The sequence below is a fragment of the Elgaria multicarinata genome, chromosome 2 (assembly GCF_023053635.1).
Source record: "Elgaria multicarinata webbii isolate HBS135686 ecotype San Diego chromosome 2, rElgMul1.1.pri, whole genome shotgun sequence".
NCBI classification, from domain to species: domain Eukaryota; kingdom Metazoa; phylum Chordata; class Lepidosauria; order Squamata; family Anguidae; genus Elgaria; species Elgaria multicarinata.
The window spans coordinates 33,650,259-33,677,305 of record NC_086172.1 but is presented as its reverse complement, the minus strand read 5'-3'; the positions used below and the strand labels follow the sequence as shown (position 1 = coordinate 33,677,305).

Genomic DNA, 27,047 nt, shown 5'->3' with positions numbered 1-27,047 from the left:
CTATAGCTTGTGCATTACTGCGGATAGAGGAAGAAGAGAGGAAATAATGACTCTGATGCCAGAGCTTGGGTAAACTAGGGCCTCTTTATTCAATATTGAGTAATTCACCCCTCCCGGGATCTGCACGTGAAAGTGCGGGAATCTAATAGCTCTGTCTCCAAGTGGCTCGCCCATAGCCTGCGTTATGGGCGAGCCACTTGGCCAAGCCAGGTAAAACCCAGCTCCTTTCTTATGCTATATGTGTGTGTTGAGGGAAACCACCCTGTGTCACCCCTGCTCAGGCCACTCAAGTCTGAGTAGGTGAGACACTGAGGTCCCCAAAGGCAGGCCGTATCCTGGGTCGAGAGCTGCTCAGCCCCCAGAAAACCAGGCCTCTGAACCTGCCAATCACTGTAAAGGTGCCCAACGGGTGCTCACCAACCTCATCTGATATCCTGAGACTCCCGCACAACCCGCCAGGGTGTTAAGCCTCTGCTTTAGCGCCGTGCCTGGGATGCGTGCGAGGCTTACTTTTAAAGGCAAGCACCGCCCACTCCTCACCTTGTTCAGGTGCAAAAACAGGTAGGTCATCCTCCCTCCCTCTTCCCATCCACAAAAGCCTTTCCCCGCCCTACCTGTGCCAGCAGGGTGGGAAAGGGACATTTTAGTGTTCCTGCTCATGCTCTCCAGAAGAAGGAAGGTTGTTGCTGGGGTTAAGGAGATATCTCTTCCCACGGTGCATATGAACATCAGCTATAGAAGTAAGGAAGATTCAGGATTCCTAGAAATTGGGGTGCTAAGAAATTTACACGGGATCCAGATGATGCCCTCTTCCATTTATAACCCTCCTTTGTTTTCTCACCACTTCTGACTTTTTTCTCCCCGCCACCCAAAAAAACCAAACTGTTAAAGAGAAAAAGACAGAATAGCTTATACAATGACTTTTATTTGGTAGCTCTGGGAGCTACCAAATAAAAGCATCGTTTTAAAGCACCATTATACTTCTCCCCTTGTTCTGTGGGCCAAATGATAAATAGGTTTATTCGGAAATATGGAAGTCATTTTGCATGGCAAAATAAAAAGCAAAAAGGAAACTCAGGCACCACTGAGATAAATTTGCGATGCTCATGGAACAGGTCACCTATGTTTCTGGTGTGTACTGCAATATTGATGCAGCTCAGAGCAGTAAACATTAATATCTAATATTGCCATAACATGCTCAAACAGTCAATAAATATGTAGGTTTTGCTACTCACTGGCAGGATCTATACTCCTGCTTTATGATGAGTTGGGACTCATGTCACATTCCACATACTGTTTTGAAACCACTTTCAATGTGTTGTATCCTGCTTAGTGTAGATCTGGCCACTCTTTCAAGATCCAGTGGGGCTTTCTTCATATCATACAATTCCATCAGTAGCTAGCAATAATATGGAATGAGATTTGCTGATATCTATTGGGTCTGCACTTATTTGTTTAGAATATCTATGAAACCCCAGGCAGCTTACAAAGCAGTTTAAAACAATCAACTTATAAAACAATATAAAATATTACTAAATGGAGCAAGGTGGGATAGAACAAATTAAAAAAACATTTTAAAGGCCTGGGTAAATTAAAAGGTCATCACCTGGGACCAGAATGAAACAGGATTTGGCCCCACATGACCTTCCATAGGGAGAGTCTTTTACAAATGGCATGCCACCACAGAAAAGACGCTCTCTCCATATGCCTCACACCTAGTATGAGAAGAAGGGGGCTTCAGACGAAGATCTTAGTATTGGGACGGGTTCTTGTGGAAGCTGGTCATTCTTTAGAAGCCCATGTTCCAAGTCAAATGTCACTTTAAGGAAGGGTTCCAGCACCTCAGGCTCTGGGGGTCCTAGATGGCCACACACCCTTCCCCTGGCTCCACCTAGGGATGGGTGGATTCACCTCCATCCATGCTGCTGGACAGCGCAGCAAAAGCCATGCAGCAAGCTGCCATTTTATTTAAAAATGGTGGCTCACTACTCTGCATAAAAGGTCTTTTATACAAATGGTGGCCATAAAGCCGCCATTTATGCAACATCAGAGGTGAGAACAGACCGGGCCAGCCAGCCAGCGGGGTCTGTAGACCTCAGTCTGGCAGGCCAAGAGGGATGGAGGGGGCCAAAGGACTCCACCCCTGTGTTGGATGCCTGCAACATCCCTAGCCCCACCCCCTTTCCCTGACCACTGATCATTTGGTAGTTTTTCAACTTTTCTGCACTGCTCCCATCATAAAAGTTTGAAATGCCTGCTTAGCTACTGGCAATAAGAGCTTTAAGCTATAATATCCTGGTATTTGGGGGCATTTAGCAATATGTGATATGCCTGGGTCTGTTTTTTAGGCTCATAGTTCTTTAAAGACGTTATAGTGGTTTTAAATGCATGTGTATATTGTATGTTTTTGTGGTTTTTAATCTTTGTATATTGTTTTTAAGTGTTTTAATCTTATGTAAACCGCCCAGAGAGCTTCAACTATAGGGCGGTATACAAAATAATAATAATAATAATAATAATAATAATAATAATAATAATAATAATAATTTAGGCCCCCCTCTTTTTGCCTTCACTGGGATGCAACCCCTGAGAACTTTTCTGAAATGTAATTCAGGCCTTGGGCTGAAAGATGTACTACTTCTCTGCTTTCAGGTTACAATTCTATATGGCTAGAAGAGGGGGTAAAACAGAGACGATCTCAAGATTTTATGATCGTGAGATCGTCGCCCTCGTTTACATGCGGCACATGACATCGTGGCCACCATTTTGTTTTTGTTTTTATCGGAGAGGGAGTGCACGAGCGCTCGTCCGCAAAACAGTGAGGGGGGTTTAAAAAAAATCCCCGCTCCCCCCACCCCACCCCCGATGGGCACAGAGCTCCTGATTAGCTCTGTGCCCCATGTCCAGCTCACGGCTCCTTGCGGTTACTCGCAAGGAGCCAGGACAAACCGCCACGGTGCGACACATTTTCCGCGGTCTCAGGATCATCCCGAGACCATGGGAAAACTGCAAAAAAAGGGTAGGTTGATATCCCAGGGAAAGGGAGGGATCATCCCTCCCTGCTCCCGGGATCCCCTGTGCATCATGTGGACACACAGGGGCGATCCCAGGACGATCCCCGGGATATCACCTCGTCTAGCTATGGCCTAAGTCCCATTGAACCCAGTGGGGATCACTTTAGAGTAGATACATATGGGGTGTAGCCTTAAAAGTTTGAACCAGCTGTTTGAATTGTCCTTAGATGGACCAGCAGCCTGCAAGGTCTTTTAAGATCTACCAAGGTATGCTTCATATGGAGGTCTTGGTCATCAGCCCAGGAGCTGTATTTTAAATCAGTTGAGTAAGAAACTGAAGCCGGTATGGAAATTGTTCAGTGATGGACATCCCATCTTAGATCTTTCAATCAGACATCCCTGAGGCATAAGGAGAAAACTTCTGAAAATCCAGGGCCCAAGCAAAAGTGATTGTTCCAAATGATGGCTCTGTATAAACGGAATGGGATCGAGTCACAAGCAAACACTTCCCTTCACTTACATTTCTTAAAGAAAAAGTTAAGTATGTTTTTAAAAAGCCTTCAGATTATTTAATGAAAGCTGAGTTTACAGTGTGTTTCTCTGTGCTCTTGTTTAGGTGCGATGTTCTGAGGTCTCTAATCTATTCAGCTTGCCAAACAGCTTCGTTAGAAGGTTAGACGTCATAGGGTTTGTAAGAGCGGCCCTGCAGTTACACCACGATACGTAAACCTATATCGTTCACATGGTACCTTCCTTTTAAAGTGTACTGTTGGGTAGATAACCTGGAGCCCTCCAGATGTTTTGGACTATAGCTCTCACAATCCCTGACAATAGCCCATGCTAGCTGAGGCTGATGGGAACTGTAGTCCAAAATATCTGAAGAGCACCAGCTGGCCTATTCCTGATTCTTAAATAGATACCATAACATTTTGCAACTATATGCTTTTAAAGAAATCATCATTAGTAAAGAAACTTGATTTCTACATATATGTTAGGCCACAGATGGGGAATGCATGGCTCTCCATTGGCTAGGACTGATGGGAGTTGCAGTCCAATAGCATCTAGAGGTCCATATGTCCCCCCCCCCCCGTTGGATTAGGCTACTTTAGTTGCAAAGAGTTCTGCTATTTCATAGACCTGTAGCCTGTAGATAAATTATTGTAACAATAAAAGACAAAATAACAGTTAACACCCTGAGATGAAATTCCACAGTAATGGATTGACATTCTACTTTAAGAAAATGGAATGACATGCTTTCTTGTTATACTTGCGTGAAAATGATTTTTAAAGTAGCATATAGTTGGAAAATGGCACCAGAAAACTCATGGATAGAAAGAGAAGAAAAAGCCCGTAAGTCATGTAAAGGACACTACCCACAGTACGGATAACAATGCATTTGTTATAAAGGCGAAGGCAAGGAAGTTAAGGAAACAGGTTAAAAAGCAACAGGTACAAGGTAAAAATGTTTGTCTCCTAGTTGAGGCACTAATAAAGTTTTTAAAAAATTAGGGTGCAATCCTAAGCATTCTTAGACAGAAAAGCCTCCTACAACTCCCAGCATTCTCCAGCCAGCATGTAATAGATTTGCCCTTAGAAATAGAAACCACTTATAGTTCTTATTGTCAGTCCCTACAAGTGTTGTATTTCTATTTAAATAGAACTGTTTAATATTCTGTGAAAGAGTCTAAATTGACTACTGTGCTTTACATACAGTTATGCCAATTTAGTCAAACTCTTCCAGAGGGTTGAGTACCCACCCGACCAGATTTCAGAGAGGCACAGAGGGTTGCAAGGTGGAAAAGAAGAGGGGACATCCCCATTGCACAAGTGGAAGTCTACTCGCACTATGTTGGATATCACCCCATTCGCTGTTGGGCCATTACCTTAGATTTAATCCAGAGTTCAAAGCTACTCGTCCATCCAGTACTGCTGCTCAAAAGCTTTAAACAGGCTAGCTCTGAATTTCGGTGCCTATCTCCCATGTTTATGTCCAATTGAACGCATTGTTCACCTACTAGAAACATGGAGCACTGGTGTGCACACTACTACACTGATAGGATTGGCCAATGGGGAAATGGATTCAAGCTTTATTTCTCACACATAGATCATTAGCAGACACAAAGGCTTGCCCATGGCAATTGGATAAGTAGGTTTGGAGTGCCCCCTAGTTAAAACTAATTTTGCCAGGAAATCTTACCCCCGTTACCTCAATTAGTCACATCAGAGTTCATGTTATATTACTTAATGGTATTTTTTCCATCCATTTGTTATTTCAGCAGGGAATCATTAAAGGTTCTGACACTCCACTTTCTCTAATATGTGTCTTATATTTTGGAACAGTAGGAACCTGGTCTATAATTTGCTATAAGAACTGAAATATATAATACAAGTGAATTATTTTTCTTTTGGTAACAGTAGCAACTGTTAGAAAGGGACTTGAACAAGATAGTGTAGCTACACTTACTCCTTACATGATATGAACATTCATTCATCAACCCCTATTGTCTTGTCTTGTCTGGCATGTACTTTGCAACTACTCATTGTTTTTCATTTCCTATAGCAAGCGAGAGATCCCTTGAGCATTTCCTACAACAGTAAAGTGAACAATAGACCAGGATTAATCATAGCTTTAACACTGCCTTTGTGTTCTGTTCTGACACCTGCTTTCAGTTTTTCTCAACTTTCACATTTTTTTCATTTGTTCGACTGAACTGTTTGAGGTGTAGTCTACCATTATTTTAAAAAATAACCAGTGCTAAATGACTGCCTTTAGGATTATGCAGGCTCTGAACTAGGGATGTGTAGATCCCTTCTCTGAAATTTCACTAATCTGATTAAAACTTGGCTACACACAAAAGCCACCAGAAATTTCACCTAATAAGGAACATCCCAATTTGCTTTCAATTCCACCACATTAGGCAAAATTTTCATAGAAACGATGTTCTTAATTTGAGAGTCATCTGCTGGTATACTTGGATCTACTAGCAGAGAATATCAAGTAGGCATTGGTGTAAATGTTGTTTATATTGACTATTGATCAATAATTGAGTTAGGCAGAGCAAACAGGCAGCTTAGGTCTGCTAACAATATTGTCAAGGCATCTGTTGTAAACAATATAAGCAGTTAAAACACATTAAATATAACAAGTGGTACACACAAACTGTGGGCCTGTTCAGATGACACTCCAGGCTAAGTAGTTAGCAAAACTGGTTCTCTGGGGTTAGCACTAACCACAAGCCATGCTGTCGCGCACAACACTTTAAGCCACGGTTAGAGCCGCTAACCCTGCTGCAGGCGGTCTGACTGTGGTTAGTGAGTGAGCAGGGTTTAGCAAAACGCATCGCACAAGATACCGTAAGCCCTGCTGCTTAACCAAAAGCCTTGACCGACAGGTTTTAAGGTGTCTTCTAAACAGGCCCTGTGTTAGTTGCAGACACTACAAGATGGTCCAGATAAAAAGGTGTTACAACACCCGAAAGAGACAATGGCAGCATCTACACGACTGCTTTAAAACAGTTTATAACAGTAGTGACAACTGTTAGGGCCCAGGACACACTCCGTGTACAGTTTTCAACCCGTTTTCAAAGTGTCATATCCTGTTTGGTGTAGACCTGGCCTCGCTTCCGTTAAAAAGCTTGAATTCCATAGTCACACGGCCTCTCCCCAAGAGCATTTGTCAACATGCCCTTGTTGTCCAGAGCCTGGGTGTAAAAATGGTTTAGGGGCATTCTAGTTGACATGGCAGACAGAGCTGCCTCCACCCTATGTTTCTTGTGATGTCTAATGTATCTGATTCAGTGACACTGCACTTCCATGTCCCATCCTTCTGCCTCTCCTCATTCACTGGTAGGGCTGGGAAGGCACATGGTGAGATGACATTACAAGCAACAGAAAGCAAAGAGAGACAGAGGGCTGAATGCTCTTATGCCAGCTCATATAACACCTAGTTTGGCCTATGGAGCATAAAGGCACTAGTCACCTCGTACGAAAATGGATCCCAATTTGTTAAAGGCTTCATAACATGAGGCCCAGCATTGGGCAAAAGACGGGATACAAATAAATATAATAATAATAATAATAATAATAATAATAATAATAATAATAATAATAATAATAGCCAGCTTTATTTTGAAGCAGGAATGACACTAATGAGGTCTGAGGCTGACCGAAGGAATCCCACTTTTCTCACCAGGCACGTAGTGCAGAGTATGAATAATGGGTAACATTTTGACCTGGATCCAGTAGAAAAATTAAATACAAGCAAATAGGCCACAATCGCTTTTAGAACTGAATTCCTGTTTGTCAGGTATCTTATTTTATTCTCTCTTTGTTTTTCTTTCTCTCTTCCAGGAGGGGTTCAAAATGGGACTGACTCTGGAAGGCACAGTATTTTGTCTTGATCCTCTAGACAGCAGGTGCTGATGCCGAGAATAGACATTTGAAAAGATATGATCTTTTTTAAAAAAAAAAAAAAAATTAAAATGTGTTACAAATACTATTAATGTGCCAAAAATGTTTTTCAACACGTTAACTTTTGTGATGTTTGCTTCTATAAAACTCCAGATAGGTTCCAGTATTATCCCTGTACAAAGGTAAAAGTCACACATGTATATGAAACTGAAATGAAATCACGCTGCTGTTTTTCTTTGCCTTCCACATTTTGGAGTCATCGCCTCTACCTAATCGCAACTCATCACGAGCTGTGGGAAGTTCTTTGAGCCCTTTGTGCATGCCACTATGTGCGGGCAGGCAATATCCTTTGGGACTATGATCGCAAACGGCAACACTTTTGAAAATAAAATCGCCCGCCGATGGTTTCTTCTTTCCAGATCTGTAGGTGAACGTTTATACGGTATTGTCAGAAATCACAGAGACACTGAGATTCACAGTGTACGCTACACATGGACTGCGTTTGCCTCATATTAAAATTCCTGCTACTGGCCATGATTTAAGGTGGACCTCCAATTCACTTATGTTGCTCTTCACATGGGTGGCACCCCCATTCATGTTCATGACTGGGGTTTGTGCATGAGCTGTATTCCTTGCGTAATTCTGGAGTGCACATCATAACAATTGGATTAGGATGATTGTGTACAGTTACTACTTTGTATGTAGATTAATACTTTAAAACCTAAACTTTTAAATCTATAACTGTACCCAATATCCTTGTACCAGCTAATTGTCTATTATTTTAAACAAAAGAAGAAGAAAAAAAAACCTTATATTTTAAGATTTGCATTTAAAATGCTTCAAGTAAGCGTTCTTTCACATTCCAAAGGGTGTTCGTAAGTTGTTACACAGTAGCTATATTGTTCAATGGCAGTCACAGGGTAAATGACTGCCCATTTTCACCACTATATGTACATACAAGCATGCCTTCTGCTCAGAAACATATCTAGGATTGGGGCCAAATGTGCCACCCCCTCAACACAGTTACTTGGAAATCCTATTGGTTTCAGTGAAGGTTACTTAAAAGCGCACATGCTTAGGGGCGCTGCTTGTGGTAGACACCAAATTGCTTTGTGCAATGGAAAAACCTCACTTGGATTGCTAAGAATTGCTCACCTGATGCATGTCTAAGGAAACCCTGAGTGCTTTGAAGTCAAACCTTCTGTGGATCGCAAGATTTTATTACCAGGATGGTCACTAGTCTGTGAATGGTCTTGAGGGCACATAATGCAGTTCTAGTACTGACGCTTCGCAGCTTTGGCCCTGTAAACTGTCTCAGCGGGAGATAACCTGAGGAGCTGCTTGGAGTACAAGTATGATGAATGGATGAATAATCCCCATTCTCGGCCATCATGCAAAAATTACAGATCAAGCATTTGACATAAAAACCAAGGGATGAATTAATAACTTCTTATTGGTGGAGACAGATGATCCTATTGTCATTTGTAATGAGTTCAGGGGAGCCGGTTGCTGAGTGACAGTGTATTGCTGCCGTACCTTTGCATATATATCCCTAGCCTTGAAACTAGCAATAAATGAACATTTTGGTTGCGTATCTCTTGTGTTCACCAATTAACTTGCTCTTTCGTGTTTCCATTTTTACCATAATTTTGCTCTATGTCTGTCAAAAAAAAAAAAAGCATACAACATTTACCTGTCTGGGAAAGTTTTTTGCTCTCCTATAAGGATCCTTTCACTGAAAGAAAGAAAAAAGACTAAAGATGGGGGAGGGGGGCATGGGAGAAATAAAAAAAGAAATGTAAGAGATTATTTTGTTCATTTTATCTTTTAGAGGGGGGTGGGGAAATAACTAGTTTTCTGGTACTTGGTTTGCAAAATATAGTTTTTGACCTTATATTGCAAGGTTTACACAGAAAATAGAATGCATTTATGCAATATTATTACCTTTTTAAGCTTAGATCCAGCCTTGGAAGATGCTTAAGCAGATGCCTGGACAGTCTGGGATTCTTGACTTGCTTAAAGTCAGGCACCTGCTTAGGCATACGGCTCCACTGAGTCTTTACTATTTTGCATTGTGTCAAGTCTTCCTTCTTTATTATTTTGGTCAATCTGCATGTATATCTATATCTGTGGCCAGAACCCAAAGAGAACTGTATGCGTGTCTCAACTGCCTCTTTGGCTGCAGACACTCCCAACACATGTAATGGTGCTCCAGGGGTTCCCCTGAGTTTCGGGGGCAGCTTAGGGGTGGGCGGGGAGGTGACAAGTCATTGCAGAAGGAAGTGGGGGCTGAAAACATCCAGTGTATACATAAATCACCGCAAGTGGCCCTTTGGATCCTGGCCTGTGTGCCTGTCCATATAGATATATATGAGATCACTAATGCGTAGGGTAGGCTATGTTTCATAGAAGAAGTCTATAATTTCGTTTGTCATATAGTATTTTGCAATTTGTACAACGAGGATGTTTAGTAGCCATATTAATGGCTTTTTTAAACAAATAGAATTTGTATTTTTATCGTACTTTAAAAAGCTTTACGTAACAAGCATATATTTAGGGGCCATTTACTACGGATGGTAACAAAACACTCAGAAGATATTTGCACATTTTAAGAGATCTTTGTTTTACTGATTTTTATGGGAATTGATTCTGCAAATTGCGAAATGTGATCTAGCTGATCAAGTCAGTACAAGAACACCTAAATTAATTCAGCAGGAAAGTACATTTTTAATGAAAAGATTTAGTGCTCTGGTTGAAATTTGTATTTCTATGTAATCTCAATTGTCTGTTTTATTTTGCTTCAAATAAATGTTTTAAATATTTTTGCCTCATAGAACAGAATGTTTATTTAATACAAACACTCACTGGGGAGAATATGATAAATATAGAATAAGAGAAAGTTGTGGTGTTTTTAATAGTGGGCTAAGAAGGGGGGTTGGGAGAATGCTGCCTACTATTTAAGTGAATGGGGTTACAGTATGTGTGTGCATCGACAGCTGTAAAAAGGATCTGCCCCAATAAATCACTTTATTTATTTTACTGCACTTTAAAATGGCCCAATAATCCAGGTTCTCTGGGAAGTATACAAGGCATTGAAAAATAAAATGCAATCAATGAATAAAAGCAGCACATTATAAAGCCAAGGTGAAACCCGCAGCAGAGTAAAAACACTACAGCACATAAAAACAAGGTAAAACTGGTAGCAAAATAAAACAGAGCACTAAAAACGGTTCCTAAAAAGCCTGTGAAAAGGTTTTCATCTGGCAACACAAAGGGCATAATGTAGACACCTCTTTAGGGAAGGCCTTCTGCAACCAGGGTGCCACCCCTTGTAGCTACCTGCACGCACTTGGAGGAGGGCAGCTGCTGATTATCTTAGTGTCCAGGTAGGTAGATATGGGAGAAGGTGCTCCTTTAGGTACCCTGGCTCCATACCTTTTAGGGCTTTAAAGTTAAAACCAGCACTTTGAATTGGGCCCAGCATGGACCAGCAGCCATTACAGATGACAAAGTACTAGCATAATATCAGTTTTGCCAGTCCCAGTTAGCAATCTAGCCACCTTATACTGGACTAACAGAAAGCTATCTAAAGCTATCTCTGTCCAGGTAGGGTTGTAGTTGGCATATCAGCCTAACCAGGTGGATTACAGGTGCTCCAATTCACTGAGGACACCTGTGCTTTGAGTGACAGTGATGGAACTAAGAACACTCCTAATCTGCTAACCTGCTCCTTTAGGGGAAGTACAACCCCCTCCAGAACAGATTAAACATCACTTAACTGGGCGGATGAGCCATCCATAACATATCTCCTTGTCTGGATTGAGTCTCAGTTTATTGGCCCTCTCCTAGTCCATGACCTAGCCCAATAACTGGTTCAGAACATCCACTGCCTCATCTGTATTAGATGAAAAGAAGAGGCGGTGCTGGATGTCATCTGCATACTGGTGACACCTCAGCTCATATCCCTGGATAATCCCTCCCAGTGGTTTCATATAGATGTTGAAAAGCATGGGAGATAAAGCTGTGGCACCCCATAGTACAATTGCCATGGGACAGAACAATAATCCCCCAGAACCAACTTTTGGAATCAACCATCCAAGCAGGACTACAACCACTGCGATACAGACCAGAGTCCAACAGGATGCTTACACCTCTGCCGATTCCCTTATACCCTGCCGATTCCCATCCACAAGTGGAACCTTCCACTTGCAGAATGAAGTTTTAGCCCTTCCAATATCACTAGAAACAACTGGAAGTATTCATTTCTGAAATGGGGCAGGTTGGTGGAACTTACATAAGAGAGCTACACCAACCTGTCTCAATCAAGAAACTAGCATTTCTGCTTGTGTCAGGACTTCCTCTGGGAAGTGCTAAATCAATGTTGTGCAAGTGGTCCTGCTCACACAATGGAACTGGTGGAACCCAACACAATCAGGATGCAAGAGAATGTGCATAACCTCCCTTTTGGATCATGCCCAAAGTGCCTCCAAATCCCAACTCAGCCTATCCAGAAGGATACCAAAAGATATTGGAAACCCTGGAGTGGTCCAACAGAACCAACAGGCTTGCACTCCGACTTGTCTTCTTCTGTCACAGGTCATCCCATAGGGTGATCAAGGCAGATTCCATTTCAAATCAAGGCATGAAACTACATTGAATTGGATTTAGAAAATTAGTTTCAACCAAGACAGCCTGGAGATGATCCGTAATCACTCACTCAAACAACTTGCCCAGGAAGAGGATATTAGTAACTGGCCTGTAATTGTTTTCATCTGGGTCCCAGGACGAACACTCCAGCATTTCTCATAGTTATATGGATGCAACAGTGTAGCCTGTATCTGCTCTTACCTACCCGAGAACCTGAGTGGTGCTGCCAGATCCTAACCAAAGTAGCTCTGGATCTCAGACTCAGAGCTGGAGTATCTGTATATGTTACACTTAACAAGAAGGGGATACATACACAGATCTTCACAGTGCTTCTTTTTGGTCGAGCCCTTAGATTAGGGCTTTAGTATATGTGATCAAAACCATTCCTTCACCTAACGTATTTCTGAAGACTGGTTCCTCTTGACTATGTACCCTGCTTTCCTTCTCCTGGCTTAATTTCTTTGGGAAATTGTGTGATGCAGTCACCAGTATAACCATACATCCCCCCACCTCGCCAGTTTTATCAACACATGCATTGGTAATAGGGGAGGGGAGCAATTCAAAGGAATCAAAGGGACTGTGCATGCTCCAAATGCTGGATTAATTTTAGGAAGCTTCCTAGTTAAATGGGAGTTCAGAAGAACTGGAATGCCAGGTTGAGTGGGTGACTTCCATGAATCCAGAGGATCAATGAAGGAACGGAATGGAGTGGGAGGGCAGAAATCCACTCATTCCAGCTCTTCTCCCATTCCCCCAAACTCAGAAAAGCAAGGAAGTCTTTGATTTGCATCACAGGATGTACTCTGAAGCCTAACGTCTTCAATATTTTCCTCTTCGTACTTGCATGCTTAGGTTTTCCGGTCTGCTATACTCGCTCATTAAATTTTCCAGTCTGCTATTTTCAGTCAATATTCAAACATCTATAAGGTAAAAATATCATTCCTAACTAAGCAAAAATGTATTTGAAAAGGAAATGCAAGGGGGTTCTGGTTGTTGTTTTTTTTTTAATGAAAGCACATAGGTTTCCTCACAAGCCTTGAGTGCAGTCAACCCAGTATGATGATAATACCCACAACTATATTTTAAGGTCAACCCAAAGTACAACGTGTAGTGTGTTAAAAGCATGGTGGTTACTGGTCAAAATGATGGTGTAGGCGGCCAGCTATGATCAGGTCGGCCTGAAACATAACCTCAACTGTGCTTTTTTAACACCCACCGTCTTACAGCATTGGTACCGCAAAAATCCTTGGGTTCTCCTCTGTAGCCAGAAGAGCATGCATTGCCCAGACATTTCACTCTCATATCAGTGCACAAGTGGGGTGCAGGTTAACTGTGTAACTGGTTCAAGATCTGATTTACAGTGTTAGAAGACATGGTAAAGAGAATCATGCTTATTTTCTCATTCATTCGTAAGTGTTGTCACTGAGGCAATGATAACTTTTTGGTTACTGAGTTCTGCAAATACTTTTCTGCATTAAGTCAGAAAGAACACTGGGCCTAGAAGGCCATTAGCACCTTTGAATCTAACAATTGTGTAGCATATTTTAGTGTTCAAAGCTTGTGGCATCGCCTTTTTCAGTAAACTTTACAATTGCTCAGAAACATAGGCCCCTATAATGCTTTTTATTATTATTACATTTATTTATCATTACATTTATATTTCACTTTTGTCCTTTTGCAAGGAACGCAAGGAAGGGCCTCCTCCTCTCCATTTTATTTTCACAACAACCCTGTGAGGTACGTTAGGCTGTGAGCTTCATGGCTGAGCGGGGACTAGAACCCGAATCTCCCCAGTCCGAGTCCAACAATCTAACCACTACACCATACTGCCTCTCATTTTCCCTATATTGCAGATGTGGGAAAGAGGGTCAGGTCTGAAGCTAAGAAAACAGTGGCTTGCCTAACACCCTTCATGAGTTTATGATTAAGGACAGATTTAAATTCAGGACACTCTTATTACAATTACTCTTCGCCACCATGGAAGCTATGCCACCCTTCCTAGCTTTTTGTTAACTTCTACAAACAGGGATGTTTTCCAGATTCCCAAACATTGTCTCTGCTATTTTGCCAAATGACGGACCTTTCCCCAAGGTGAAACATTTGGAAATAGTTCAATTTCTCCAAGGATCACCACCCTTACTATCATCATCACCACTATCACCTTCATTGTTAACAAGTGCAACGTGTTTCTAGCCAGTAAGTCATGCCTTCTTCCAGGGTACTCCATATTATTTCCACACACCAGTCCTCCTCCCAGTGGTCAGTATCCTGTGCCTACTGACCATGTCCAGTCCTCCTTGGGATGTTTTGCCATTTTCTTCCATTCCCCGCCCCCCAAAAAAGTGTGTGTGTATGTGTGCATGCGCACATGCTTCTACAATCCTCAGCAGCATTTGGAGAACTGAATTTTCTAATCAGTTTCTGTGAGTGGTAAATAAATAATAGCATAGTAGAAGATGGGCATCAAACGAGAGACTGCCCTCGACCACCTCTGAATTTGGTATTATCCTGGATACAATTCCCATAAGAATCAATTAGCTACTGATGCCTTAAAGAGCCTTATCCATGAATTCTCTTGAGTTGTCCTGTTTATTTTCCATCACAAGCATAGCACTGCTCACATCTTCTTGGCTTCTCTGTGTCTTTGTGTATGCATCACCTGAAACGCATCTTTTATTTTCTTTTTTTGCTTTCCGCCCCCTCACTGATAACAATCAAAGAAGCAAAGTTAACACTGGGAAGACTTCTTATTTATAGGAAGTTCACTGTATACATATTGTTCTTTCTGAAGGAGATAAAGCTGTTGCTACTTCATAAATCTGTCTCCTTAAATGGCACAGCCTGGAGAAGATATCCCAGAACTTAGAGAGAACTTTGGGAAGGTCTGCCAGGGAATCTAAAGTGGTTTTATCTTTGGGTTAGAGGATAAATACTGTATAATTTCATACACACCCTGAAAGTTTTATGCCTTAATACTATTTAACACTTTGAAAACAGTCCGGAAACTTCAGCTGGTACAAAACAGGGCAGCATGATCATTAACAGGGACTGACCAATGAGACCACAATACGCCAGTCCATTTCCAGCTTCACGGGCTGCCAATCAAGGTCCAGGCCTGATTCAAAGTACTGGTCTTCTCATTCAAAACCCTAACAGCTTGGGGCCAAGTTATCTGAAGAAATGCCTCCTCCCATATGTACCTGCCCAGACCCTAAGATCATCTTCAGGGGGTCGCTCTCTGTGAGCCCCTGCAAAGGAAGTGGGGCAGGTGGCTACTAGGAGGAGGGCCTTCTCTGCTGTGGCACCCTGGCTGTGGAATGAGCTCCCTAGAGAGCTTGCAATAACCATTATTGCATTATCGTTTGAATGGAAGAATTGGTTTCAAAACATATGAACTGAATCAAAAAGACAAAAATTAACAAGTCAATAAACATAGGATAAATTCTATTGCAGTGAAAGAATCGGGACTGAATACATCAGAAGTACAAAAGCCAATGCTAAACTGACAGGCCAAAAAGGAAGTAGGAAAAGAAGTAATCCAGCTCTTCCCCATGGTGAGTTGCAGCCTTGCTGCTCTCCATGGGGCCACAGCAGCCTGGCTTCTATACAGAGATGACGGGTCTTCTCATCCTTGTCCTCAGCCGCCTCCCTCATCTCTTCTGCAGAGGCAGCAGCAAAAGGGACGTGTAGAGGATTGGCCGTGAGGGTAAGCCCTCTTCTTCACCCACCTCCAAGCTCGCAAGTGCTGCTTTGACTGCTCTTCTGCTTGGCTTCTGCCCAGATGCTAAAGTGGTGGCATCCCTGTGACATCATCACGAGGCACCCCTTAGGAATCTCAGGCATTGGGATGTTGCCGCATCAACGCCTTCATCAAAGGGGTGCTGTGGTAGTGCAGTTCTGGCTCCAACTCTACAAGCACGAGAAGACTCAAATAGGAAATAGAGGGAATAATGGCTAAACCACTTGAAAATCCAAAGCTTGAATAATAATATCTGTCAAAGTACTACAGATGAACATACTTATGCAAAGCCCCTTAAGGTCTTATATCCTCCAGTCTCCAGTCTCTTTGGATCCTATGTGCTTATCTAGTCTGCTTATAAGATGATGATGATGATGATGATGATGATGATGATGATGATGATGATATTTATTTGTATCCTGCCTTTTGCTCAATACTGGGTTTGGGACTTCCACAAGCCAAAGTTACCTTCTAACAGTGCCCTGATATGCCCTGTGCTGCCACACTTTATGCCTTGGGAGTTAACCAGGACAATGGTTAAAATGTTCAGGGGGTTGTTTGCTTGCTTACTTGTTGAGGAATCAATATATATTGCTTCATAATTTTTATCAAATTTCAGCTTTCCATCTGTTGTGGAAATACTGTTATCAGTTTACCAACACGTGAACTAATTTACTCACATCTGCAAGTGAGCGAGCCAACGAAGCCTAAACCTCTTTTCTAGAGAGCTACAGATCCCACTTAAAGTTAATTTGGGTTGGACAGTACAGCTCAGGGTTGGGCAAAATGTGGCTGTAATGTCACATGTATATGTGTGTTATGAATCTGTGTATATGTATGCATTCATGTTATGACTCTGCAAGGTACATAGATCTAGATTGTGAGTGGCATATTGTATTTGCATATGTGAAATGATTGGCTGAGTAATGGGGTGTGTCTGATATATAAACAGGGGGCAGAGTCTGTGGTTTGTAGATAGGGAAGGAAGATAGGGCTTCTGAGGAGATAGCCTAGGATCTATGTATATAGGATTAGTGTGAGTGTGTGTGTGTGTGTGTGTGTGTGTGTGTGTGTGTGTGTGTGAGAGAGAGAGAGAGAGAGAGAGAGAGAGAGAGAGAGAGAGAGAGGAAGAAGAGGAAGAGGGAGGAGGAGGAGGAGGAGGAGGAGGAGGAGAAGAAGAAGAAGAAGAAGAAGAAGAAGGAAGAAGAAGAAGAAGAAGAAGAAGAAGAAGAAGAAGAAGAAGAAGAAGAAGAAGAAGAAGAAGAAGAAGAAGAAGAAGAAGAAGAAGAAATATAGAAAGTCTTCAAGGGATTTATTACTCTAACCCCTGACACCCAACCAAATTTTGGGTGACCAGAAAAACAACAATTTTTCAAAGGAAAAGATGGTATCTGGAGCTGTTGGAGAGCTGCTGCAAGAAAGCTAAATTTGACCCTTTTGGTGCTCCATAACAGCTAGAGGCAGCACTTTTTCCTTGGATAGATAGATAGATATTTCCTGGGTTGCCTGCAGATTGCAACCCACAAGGTAGCCTGGGGGCAAAAATGGCCCCCTGAACCTCTAAGGTTGCCCACCCTGGGCTAGATGTACATATCTAGTGTAAGACAGTTTCCATGTTGTTCTCATGCCCATAGATTGCAACATGGCTGGCATTAATGGAGACTCAAAACTAGTCTGAAATGCTGTTATTGTTAACATTGGCTGGATTAAAGATCTTTGTGTTGTTGCTGTTGTTGTTAATGTTGGCTGCATTAAAGTTTGGCATGCCTAAATGGCCTTGACTAGTACTGAATCTGCTTTGTATTTATGTATTTGGAATCTGGACTTTCATCCAGGGCTTAGAATTTGAACACTTCATTATTCTAATCTTTAGAAAGAATAAAAACATTAGCCACTTCTGGCCCCGGACACATTTTGATTGCAACAAGCCAGATGGAATCAATAACTGGGTATGTAACTCTTGCAACTGCTATGGGAAAATACAACAAAATCTATTCAGAATACTTTGTGGCCCTACATCAATGGTAGAAAACTGGTGGCTTTTCAGATGATAGTACATTCCAACTTCCATCAGCCCCAGCCAGCATGGCCAATATTCAGGGTTAACGGGAGTTGTAGTCCAACAACATCTGGAGGCCCACGGGGTTCTCCATCCTTCTAAATAATACCGAACATTCATCTTATGGTTTGTATAGATCTGCTCTAAGTATACTTGGGCATGTGATAGGAAGTGGCAAAGATTTATTGGAGGTATGCCATTTCCCTAGCTCCAATTCTTTAGTCCAGTAGTAGTGGTGGAGGGTGGGTGGGTGGGTTTCGTAGCCAGTAGATTTTAGTTTGACATGATGGATAATGCATCTGAGTTATTTTACTTTGGAAATAATCTGCCACCCTCTTATCAGCTTATGCCAATCAAATGGAGTAGAGAGTGCACAGCATGTACTGGAGCAGAGGTGGCAAATGTAGGGCCTTCAAGATGTTGCTGGACTACAGCTCTCAGCATCCATCACCATTTGCTATGCTATTTGGGACAGATGGAATTTGCAGTCCTTGAACATCTGAAGGCCCCCACATTCTCCACCAGTCTGCTAGAGAAATGGCCTTCTCTTTCCATTCCAGTGAAACCATTTGGTGCAAGCCATTGACCGTAGACAACAATGTAGGCCCTCCATTGCAATCTCTTCTTTTTCAACAAGCAAGAGTTGAGAGATTTTACAGGACGGCATTGTTCAAACTTGTAAACCATACACTGGACATAGATCAAAGCCTTGGGTCATGGTAAGATTTCGCTTGGACTTTATTTTCTCCAGAAACCTTGGGAACAGGATATCACTTCACATCAGGGAACAAACCCAAGTGGAAACTCTCGCTAAAGAGTTCAGGTTGTGGTCAGAGCATGCAAGAACCTCACATTTGCTAGGGAGAAGTTTCGGAAACGTTACCATTGATGCGTAACAAAACCCTTTCCTCCCATGAAAGGCGCATAGATCTGTTTCCATGTGGTGCATTGTCCTCATAAGCCAGAGAGATGCTGTTAGTATGAATAGAATATTTACTTACTTAACACTTCTAAAGCACCTACAATTTTCTAACCCCTGCATGGAGATTAAAACAAATGAGATTAAGTCTCTACCGATAGGCTCATATCCAATAAACATTAGAAAAGGGAATGGGGAGAGAAGAGATAATTCTCTGTGAACGTGACTCCATAAACTGTAGATTTGGAAGCAGTGCTAGAAATCTGTATTAACGAGCAACAAAACAAGATATTCTTGAGCAGGGAGAATAACATAATGTCCCGTCCCACCCCACCAAGTGATCTGATCAGTGATAAGATATTAAAGCAGAAAGCTTGTGATCATTCCTCACCACATGTAAAATATGGGGGAAACAGTGCTGGTTGGGCTGTGATCCTTGGGAGAATATAAGAAGAGCAATGTTGGATCAGACTGAGGGTCCATCTAGTCCAGCACTCTGTTCACATAGTGGCCAATCAGTTGTGGGTCAGGGACCAATAAAGCAGGACACTGCGCAACATCAACCTCCCACCCCTGATCCCCAGAAACTGGTGCATATAGGCTTACTGCCATTGATACTGGAGGTAACACATAGCCACCAGGGTGAGTAGCCATTGATAGCCTTCTCCACCAGGAATTTATCCAACCCCCTTTTTAAGCCATCCAAATGGGTGGCCATCACTACATCTTGTGGTGAGTGAATTCCATAGTTTATGCACTGTGTGAAGAAGTACTTCCTTTCATTTGTCCACAATTGCAGTAAGATGGAGTAAACATGCACAGGATTGTGCTGTGAACAGGAACGTAAGAAAAGCAATGATGGATCAGACCAAAGGCCTATCTGCTCCAGCATTCTGTTTGCACTGAGGCCAACCAGATGTCTTTGGGAAACCCTCCTCCTGCTCATGTTCCCTGGTAAATGGTGTAAAGAGATCCTGGGTGTGATATATGGCCAACATGACTTGCAGCCGCTGATAGCCTTGTCCTTCATGAATTGGTGGTGATGGCCACCAACATGATGCAGTGATGGCCACCAACACAGATGGCTTTAAAAGAGGATTCACCTTTAAAGCCATCCATGTTGGTGGCCATAACTACATCATGTGGTAGTGAATTCCATTGTTTAGTGTAGTTCATGAACTGCATGGAAAACTTTTTCCTTTTTATCTGCCCCGTATCCCCAACCATCCAGCTTTATGGGATGAACCCTTTATGGGATGAACCCAGGTTCTAATATTATGAGACGGGAGGGGGGAGCCTTCTCCCTACCCATTCTCTCCACCTTGACTTTTAATTTTACTCTCTCAGACCAAAATGCTATCTTCATAGTGAATGCACAGTAACAGGAGAATCACTTAAATAGAATTGTTTTCAAATAGATCCCAAGCGCATATGTGTGCATGAAAACACACACACACACACACACACACACACACACACACACCAACAAAAACTGAAAACCACCAACAGAGAGGGTCAGTCAGTGAAAATCTTAAATTCCATGGCTGATAAACTGATAAGTGAAATCCAGTGGAAAGCTACATTCCCACATGTACATTGGTCTAGAAGATACAAAACAGGTCATCCAGTATCTGCATTCGGAAACATCAAATACCTGAAGCAACCCTAAGTCCAACCGTCTAGCCTATGTGGTACTTACACATAGGCCACAGCTAGACCTAAGGTTTATCCTGGGATTATCTAGGGTTCACCCCTGCCTGAGCACTGGATCCTCTGTGTGTCACCTAGATGAACAGGTTTGACCCCTGGATGATCCAGGGATAAACCTTAGGTCTAGCTACAGCCATAGACAAAACAGAGGAAATGTACCACCAAAAAGAGGGGGGAAGGGTACTGGTTTGCTTAAAATTTGCATATGCTGGTTTTTATTATGTAAAGACAAAGGTTTACATTAGGCCGCTAACCCTTTTGCAGCAAATGATTAGTGAGCATGTTTAAACCATGGTTATGTAGCCACCATGGTTAGGAATGGTAAATCATGGTTCACATGACATGCTAAGCCATAATGTTTAGCTCAAAATGCTTAACCACCATGCTTTAGTATGTCTTCTGAACAGGGTCAAAATGGGGTAAAGAATCCACAAAGGGTGAGAGTAAGAAGGAAAATGAATGTCTCAAACAATAGGGTTTTCCAAAGCAGGATAATCCTTCTTGTGCCTACGTTGCCTGCAGTGTTGCCATAAAGTAATTATGTACAAGTTGGTTGGCATAAAACTATCACATTTGATATATTAAAAGTACAGTGAATTCAATCAATTATTACACATTGAATTTACTTTTTTACAAATTTACTTTTTGGTAAAATAAATAAATAAATGGAGCTACAAGCTCCTGAACTGTAAGGAACCTCTTTGGTTTTGCCAGTATATGAGGAGCAGGCAAAAAAAAAACAATTAAAACAACAACAACACAGAAGAAACCATCAACACTAGTAACAAAGGAAATTATTTATGTCTCTGCTAGTCTTCCACAGTGTCAAGCAGGGATTCCCATAAAAAGAACTGAGAAAAGGGGGGGGGGAGATTCAATGAATATGCCTGAAATTTAATCAGACTCATTTTCTGAGCTACAGGTATCGCTATCAGTCTCTGCTTCAGTGGCAGTGCCCCCTAGAGGCAGAAATGCATCTTCCTGTTGTGTTTGCCATCTAGGACTTGCTTGTCCTCGGTTCATAGGAATTGTAATAATCTGTTTGATACTATACATTGTTTTTAATCATTTGGAGAAGTACATATATGAACACCTTGTCTTAAATATTTTATTCATCATGCTAAAATAAAACATTCCATAATCCATTTTTCTTCATTTTTTTTCCAATTTTTTTCAATTAGTGCATGTTTGATGTCAACACTGATGCATGAAAATGGGTGAGAGTCAGTGTGGTGTAGTGGTTAGAGTACTGGACTGGGAGTTGGGAGATCTGGGTTCTAGCCCCCACTCGGCCATATAAGTTCACTGGGTGTCTTTGGTTAGATCAGAATCTTTCAGCCCAACCTACCTCACAGGGTTGTTCTCATGAGAATAAAATGGAGAGTTGGAGGATTATGTATGCCACCATGGGGTCCTTGGTGGAAAAAGGCAGGATATAAAGGTAATCAATCAATCACACCTCCAGGGATTGTTGTGAGGACAAAAGGGGTGAACCACATGCACTGCTGCTTGGAGGAGGAGTGAAATAAAAATGTCAATGAAGAAATAAATCTGCCGTGTCAAGAAGAGCAACACACAGAATGACAGAATGACAGCTTGCAAAAGGTTAATGTTTGTAGCTGCATCTTCAGTTACATTCACAACATCCTTTCAGAATCGGGGACTTGCCAATGGAAAGGCCTGGCCTACCTCATTTAAGGAAGTAGGAATTCCAGCTGTGGATTCACAACTCTCCCTCTCCTGTCCCCCATAGAAAACTCATGGCTTGTGGGCGTTTTTGACATTTTATTGTTTGTACTGTTTAGCTGTTATTTTATGTGGAAACAATTAAATGAAGCCGGAAAGGAAGCTTACAAAGAAACTATCTCCTGCAAAGTTTGGAGTTCCTGGAACCAATGGGGACCCACCACCAACTCTCAAAGAAAGTTTAGAGTTATAAAATGTGGCTTTCTAGCCCAAGAAAAGTGTAGTCTAATACTAAAGGTATACCATTTAAAACAAACAAAAAATCAATTTCCTGCCAATGTGTCCTAAGGGGTTTTTAAAGGAATGATATTGAGTTTCATACAGTGAACATTATATTGCAGGAATAATCTCTCACACTTTCTTGGGGTCTTCTAGAATTCAAGAGGCCCCTCTAGAGGCCCCTTTCTGAATGGTTACAGGCTTCTGGGGTACAAGAGAAAGCCTTGTAACAATGCTGTCAGAAAAAGGAACCTTTATACTCCATGCAACTTTTTATAAAAGGTGGGGGAATGTCAAGCCAAACCAAACAGCATAGATCAGCATATATGATTTTACAATTCCTTACTCTTATAAATATTATATATTCTTTTAGATTGCCCTGGAGAAGGACTTCATAAGTCTGAAACGCGTTGGCATATACAAATAAATAAATATTTCCTAGACATATCTCCATTTCCACCCCTTGCCCTTGGCTTTTTTTCCACGTTCTATTTGGGGTTTCTTTTCGTTTTGGGCTACTTTCGTTTTTGTGGTTTTACTACCATGAAGAGCACCGGGTTAGGACAGGCCTACACAAGTTTTCAGAATGTTTACTATTTGTTCATTTTATCAATCTGTCATCATCATCACCATCAATAATCCAAGTAAGTCAAGGCCGCGTACATAATCCCCCTCCTCTCCGTTTTATCCTCACAACAAGAACCCTGTGAGGTAAGTTGGGCTGAGAATCTGCTACTGTTCCAAAGTCACCCAGTTAGCTTCCATGGCCAAATGGGGTCTAGAACCTGGATCTCCTGACTCCCAGTCTAACACACTAACCACTACACCACACTGGCTCTCACCAATTTCCAAGCACCAATTTTGACATCAGACATGCACCAATGTTCAACATCAATTAAACATGAACAAATACTATTAAAGTTTATTCACCTGCATGGCATTGCGTTCTTCAACATTTCCCCCATGACACCATTAAAATGCAATGTCAATATCATGTACTACAATGTTTTATACGTCAACAAGTAGGAAGGGAGAGAAGCTACCACTCAGAAGCTCCTGGAAAGAGTATGTCAGGGGTAAGGCAAACTTTTCCAGCTGTGGGCACATTTGATCATTTGAGAAATGGTCTGAGGCACCACCACAAAACGGTTGCCATGGGAGGCATGGCAAAAGACGAGTAACCTGCACAAAAGACTAACTTTATTTATTGGTTGATTGCATTTTTATACTGCCCAATAGCCGAAGCTATTGGTGACATCTGAGGCACAAAAACTCCTTTGAACCTATAGTTTTCAGCACCGACAGAAAACTATTTCACAGCAATACTAGCTGCCAGCAAGAAAATATGGATGAGTTGTTGTTGTTTTAAAAAAAGTGGAATGGGCCGGGCACCTTGGCAGCCCCCAAGAAAGATGTCTGAAAGTGCATTGGTGCCCATGGTCACCACACAGTCTACTTCTGAGATATGGTTTATGAAGTTCCGAGTGACGGTTATGTTCAAAGGAGCATATGGTATAGCAGTCTTCCTAAATCCTTTGAGTGTGGAAAACTCTCTCTCTCTCCCAGTTTGCTCATTTTCTAGCAATGCAAGAGAAATTTGTTTGGTTTACATTTTAATGCCAACATGGCAAATTCTTACTTCACGAACCTACACACAAAATGCAATGTCATTGTGCGGCGACATTCGCACTTTTCTGAACGTTGGGGTGCTGTTTGCAAGTCAAAAAATGTGATCGGAAACGTATACAAGGGGTGTGCACTTTTTTTAAAAAAACAGACAAATGCATACTTTTCTGGATTGAAGTGTGTGTGTGTGTGTGTGTGTGTGTGTGTGTGAGAGAGAGAGAGAGAGAGAGAGAGAGAGAGAGGCCCCGTTCAGAAGACACCTTAAACCATGGCTTTAACCATGGTGAACAAAGCAAAAATACTTATTCACCGTGGTTAAAGCCATGGTTTAAGGTGCCTTCTGAACACAGCCTGGCTTTCTGGCTTAACCACCATGGTTAAAGCCATGGTTTAAGGTGTCTTCTGAATGGGCCCAGTGAGAGTTCAGGAATGGGAACAGAGTAGACAAAGGTGAACGTTGGAGATATGCGACACACTGCAACCTTGCTATTTCTCTGATCCCAAGTGTGAGGGGGCTACGAGTTTCTTTTGTTTGCCTAAAGTAGGCTTTCTCATAATCTAGGTTTAGTTTGCTCTTGTTTCTCAGTATTCTATCTTGAGACCATGTTTTACCTCTCCTGCTTTCAATACAACATCACCATAAGGAAATAAATCACTCAGTACGTATATATACACACAGAGAGGCCATGTCTTGGTGCCAAACCCCACGTAAACTTTGTTATTTGCTGTAAGAGAAGGGAGTGTTGCTGACATAGTTGCCGGCTGAATCACGAAGCGTTCCGCTCGCCGTCTTTCCATTTAAGAACATCCTTCGCATTCGAAGCATTGTGCTCGGCCTCTCCTTCTCTTCCTCCGTGTGGCGCTGTCACTCTAGGAAACCGCTGGGAAACTATTCCTGGAATAAATGTAGCTTGAGACTCACCCCTTTTAATTTTGATGCTGAGAGGAAATGGGGAACCAAACTTTTATCTGTCCCAGGAAAAACAGCCTGGATTCAAATCGGAGAGGTGCTAAGTTGCATTTCAGTAATCCCATATTCACTCCTTGCAGTCTACACCTGAACAGATTTGATAGCAGATGAGGGGAAAAGCGAGGGAAACAGCTGAGGCTCTGGTGATCCACTGCTGGTCAGAATGGGTGATATTGGGCTAAATGGACCAGAAGTCTGACCCGGTATATGAAAACTTCCTATGCAATGCCCTGGAAACTGCTCAATCATCTCCAATGGGTGAATACTCAGAGTGTCAAGTAAGGCCTGCAACAAAATGTTGCAGCATGGACAATGTTTCCAGCATTCCAATCCATGAGTCATGCCTTCCCCCATTCCATTTCCCCTCCCATCTGGGTTTCTTTCCTCTTCACCTGTCAGTCATCATTCCATGACCGCTGAGCATGCTCAAACCTCACTGGGCTGTTTGGGCCCCCACCCACCCCAACTTTGGGGTTGTTCATTGTTATTTTTAAAATGTACTTCTGCAAACTTTAGGGCTCCTCCTGAGAGCCTGCTGATGCCTCACCCTGGTGCCTGGGTGGAGCCATTTTGGATATGTAAGCAACACCACTCCCAGCCAGAGCACTGGAAATACGAGGGAGATGATTTAATGGAGGGGAAAGGTGCCTTTCATGTGTTCAATGGCACAGTCTTCTATTTTATTGCTTGACATGAATCAGCCCTGAGCCCTGGCACTGAAAACAGATCCTGGGGATAAGCTCTGACAAGGCCAGGCTCAAGTTAAGCTCTGGTTCAAAAGGAAATCACCGCCGCCTCTCCAACCTGGCATTGCTCCCAAGGATCTGTCGTTTGTCCTCTGGCTAACTCCCACCCACGTTCCAAGGGCTGGAAGGTGTGTGACAGAGCAGGGAAGGGGTGGGGTGAGAAAAGAGCGATCAGATTATTTAGGAGCACAAAACCGGAGCCTGCTGTAGGAAAAGTGAGAGGAAGAATCAATGCCCCCGTGCTGTTCTCAGGAATTAAAGTGTTATATTCGCATATGCATGCCCTTGATTTCTCCGCACAATCAACTCTCAAGCTCTTTTTAAAAATGTCCAACATGTGAGCATCCTAAACACATGGAGTGGGGAGCACAAACATCCCCAACTGGACCTGCCCTCTCTTCACATGATGATTGGCTTTGGGTGCACACCAAACTTCTGCACGTAGGAGCTCTTTGTGTGATTGGGGACTCTGCGTTTTGAAGGGTCCCTGATTGCATGTTCTGAGCTCATCAATGCATGGATGTTGGCAGGCCCAGCCCAAGGCAGGTTGCTGCCTGAAGCAGGGACCCAGGACCTGCCATGCTGCTTCCCCCTCACCCCCCGATCTGTGGGCCTGCCCACCACCAGGTAGCTTACTTTTCCTGGTGTGGATATGCACACACCTTGCCAGTGCATAGCCATTAAGCCGTGTCCACCTTCAGGAACTGTGCAACACCTGTGTGTTTGGCAAAGTATCACTGAACTTGGGATCAGCATACCTAACCAGAGCGCCTTCCATTATATACACCCCGATGACAGTTACGATCTTCAGAGAAGGTCTTGCTGGCCATTCAGGAATGAATACAATGTTGCCATGAAGAACCTCGATGGCAGGCCTTCCCTCTTCCCTTACCCTCTGGAAAACCTTCCCTCGTGTGGTTTGGGAGGTGGAAAATGTAACATCCTTTAAATGCCTCCTGAAAACATACCTTTTCACACAGGCATTCCCTGGACTGCAATTTATCTGGTTTTATATTGCCTTTTTTTAAAAAAAAACTTTTAATGTTTTTAATTTATCTTATACTTGTTGGATTTTATGGTTCAATTGTGTGATGCCCAGACAGCCTTGGCAATTGGGCAGTATACAAATGTAATCAATAACTAAATGAATGAATGAATCACAAAAGATCCCAGAAGTTCTGGGACTTCTAGAGGTTGCCCGACCTCGTGCAGGTGCCACGCATTCCTGAAGGAGGAAACAGC

The 27,047-nt window shown here is 42.4% G+C and overlaps 1 protein-coding gene across 5 annotated transcripts in view; it reads left to right on the top strand.

The window, feature by feature from the left end:
* The window catches only part of GULP1 (GULP PTB domain containing engulfment adaptor 1), a 123,979-nt gene extending 115,710 nt beyond the window's left edge, over positions 1 to 8,269 (top strand). For 2 of the 5 annotated variants that reach the window (XM_063116279.1, XM_063116281.1), the window contains one exon: positions 7,365 to 8,269. In XM_063116279.1, coding sequence (XP_062972349.1) covers positions 7,365 to 7,436 — 72 coding nt within the window. In that variant the 3' untranslated portion in view covers positions 7,437 to 8,269. The remainder of the gene's footprint in view (positions 1 to 7,364) is intronic. The other 3 variants (XM_063116277.1, XM_063116278.1, XM_063116280.1) reach the window with 2 other exon arrangements.
* Positions 8,270 to 27,047: the final 18,778 nt, after the last annotated feature.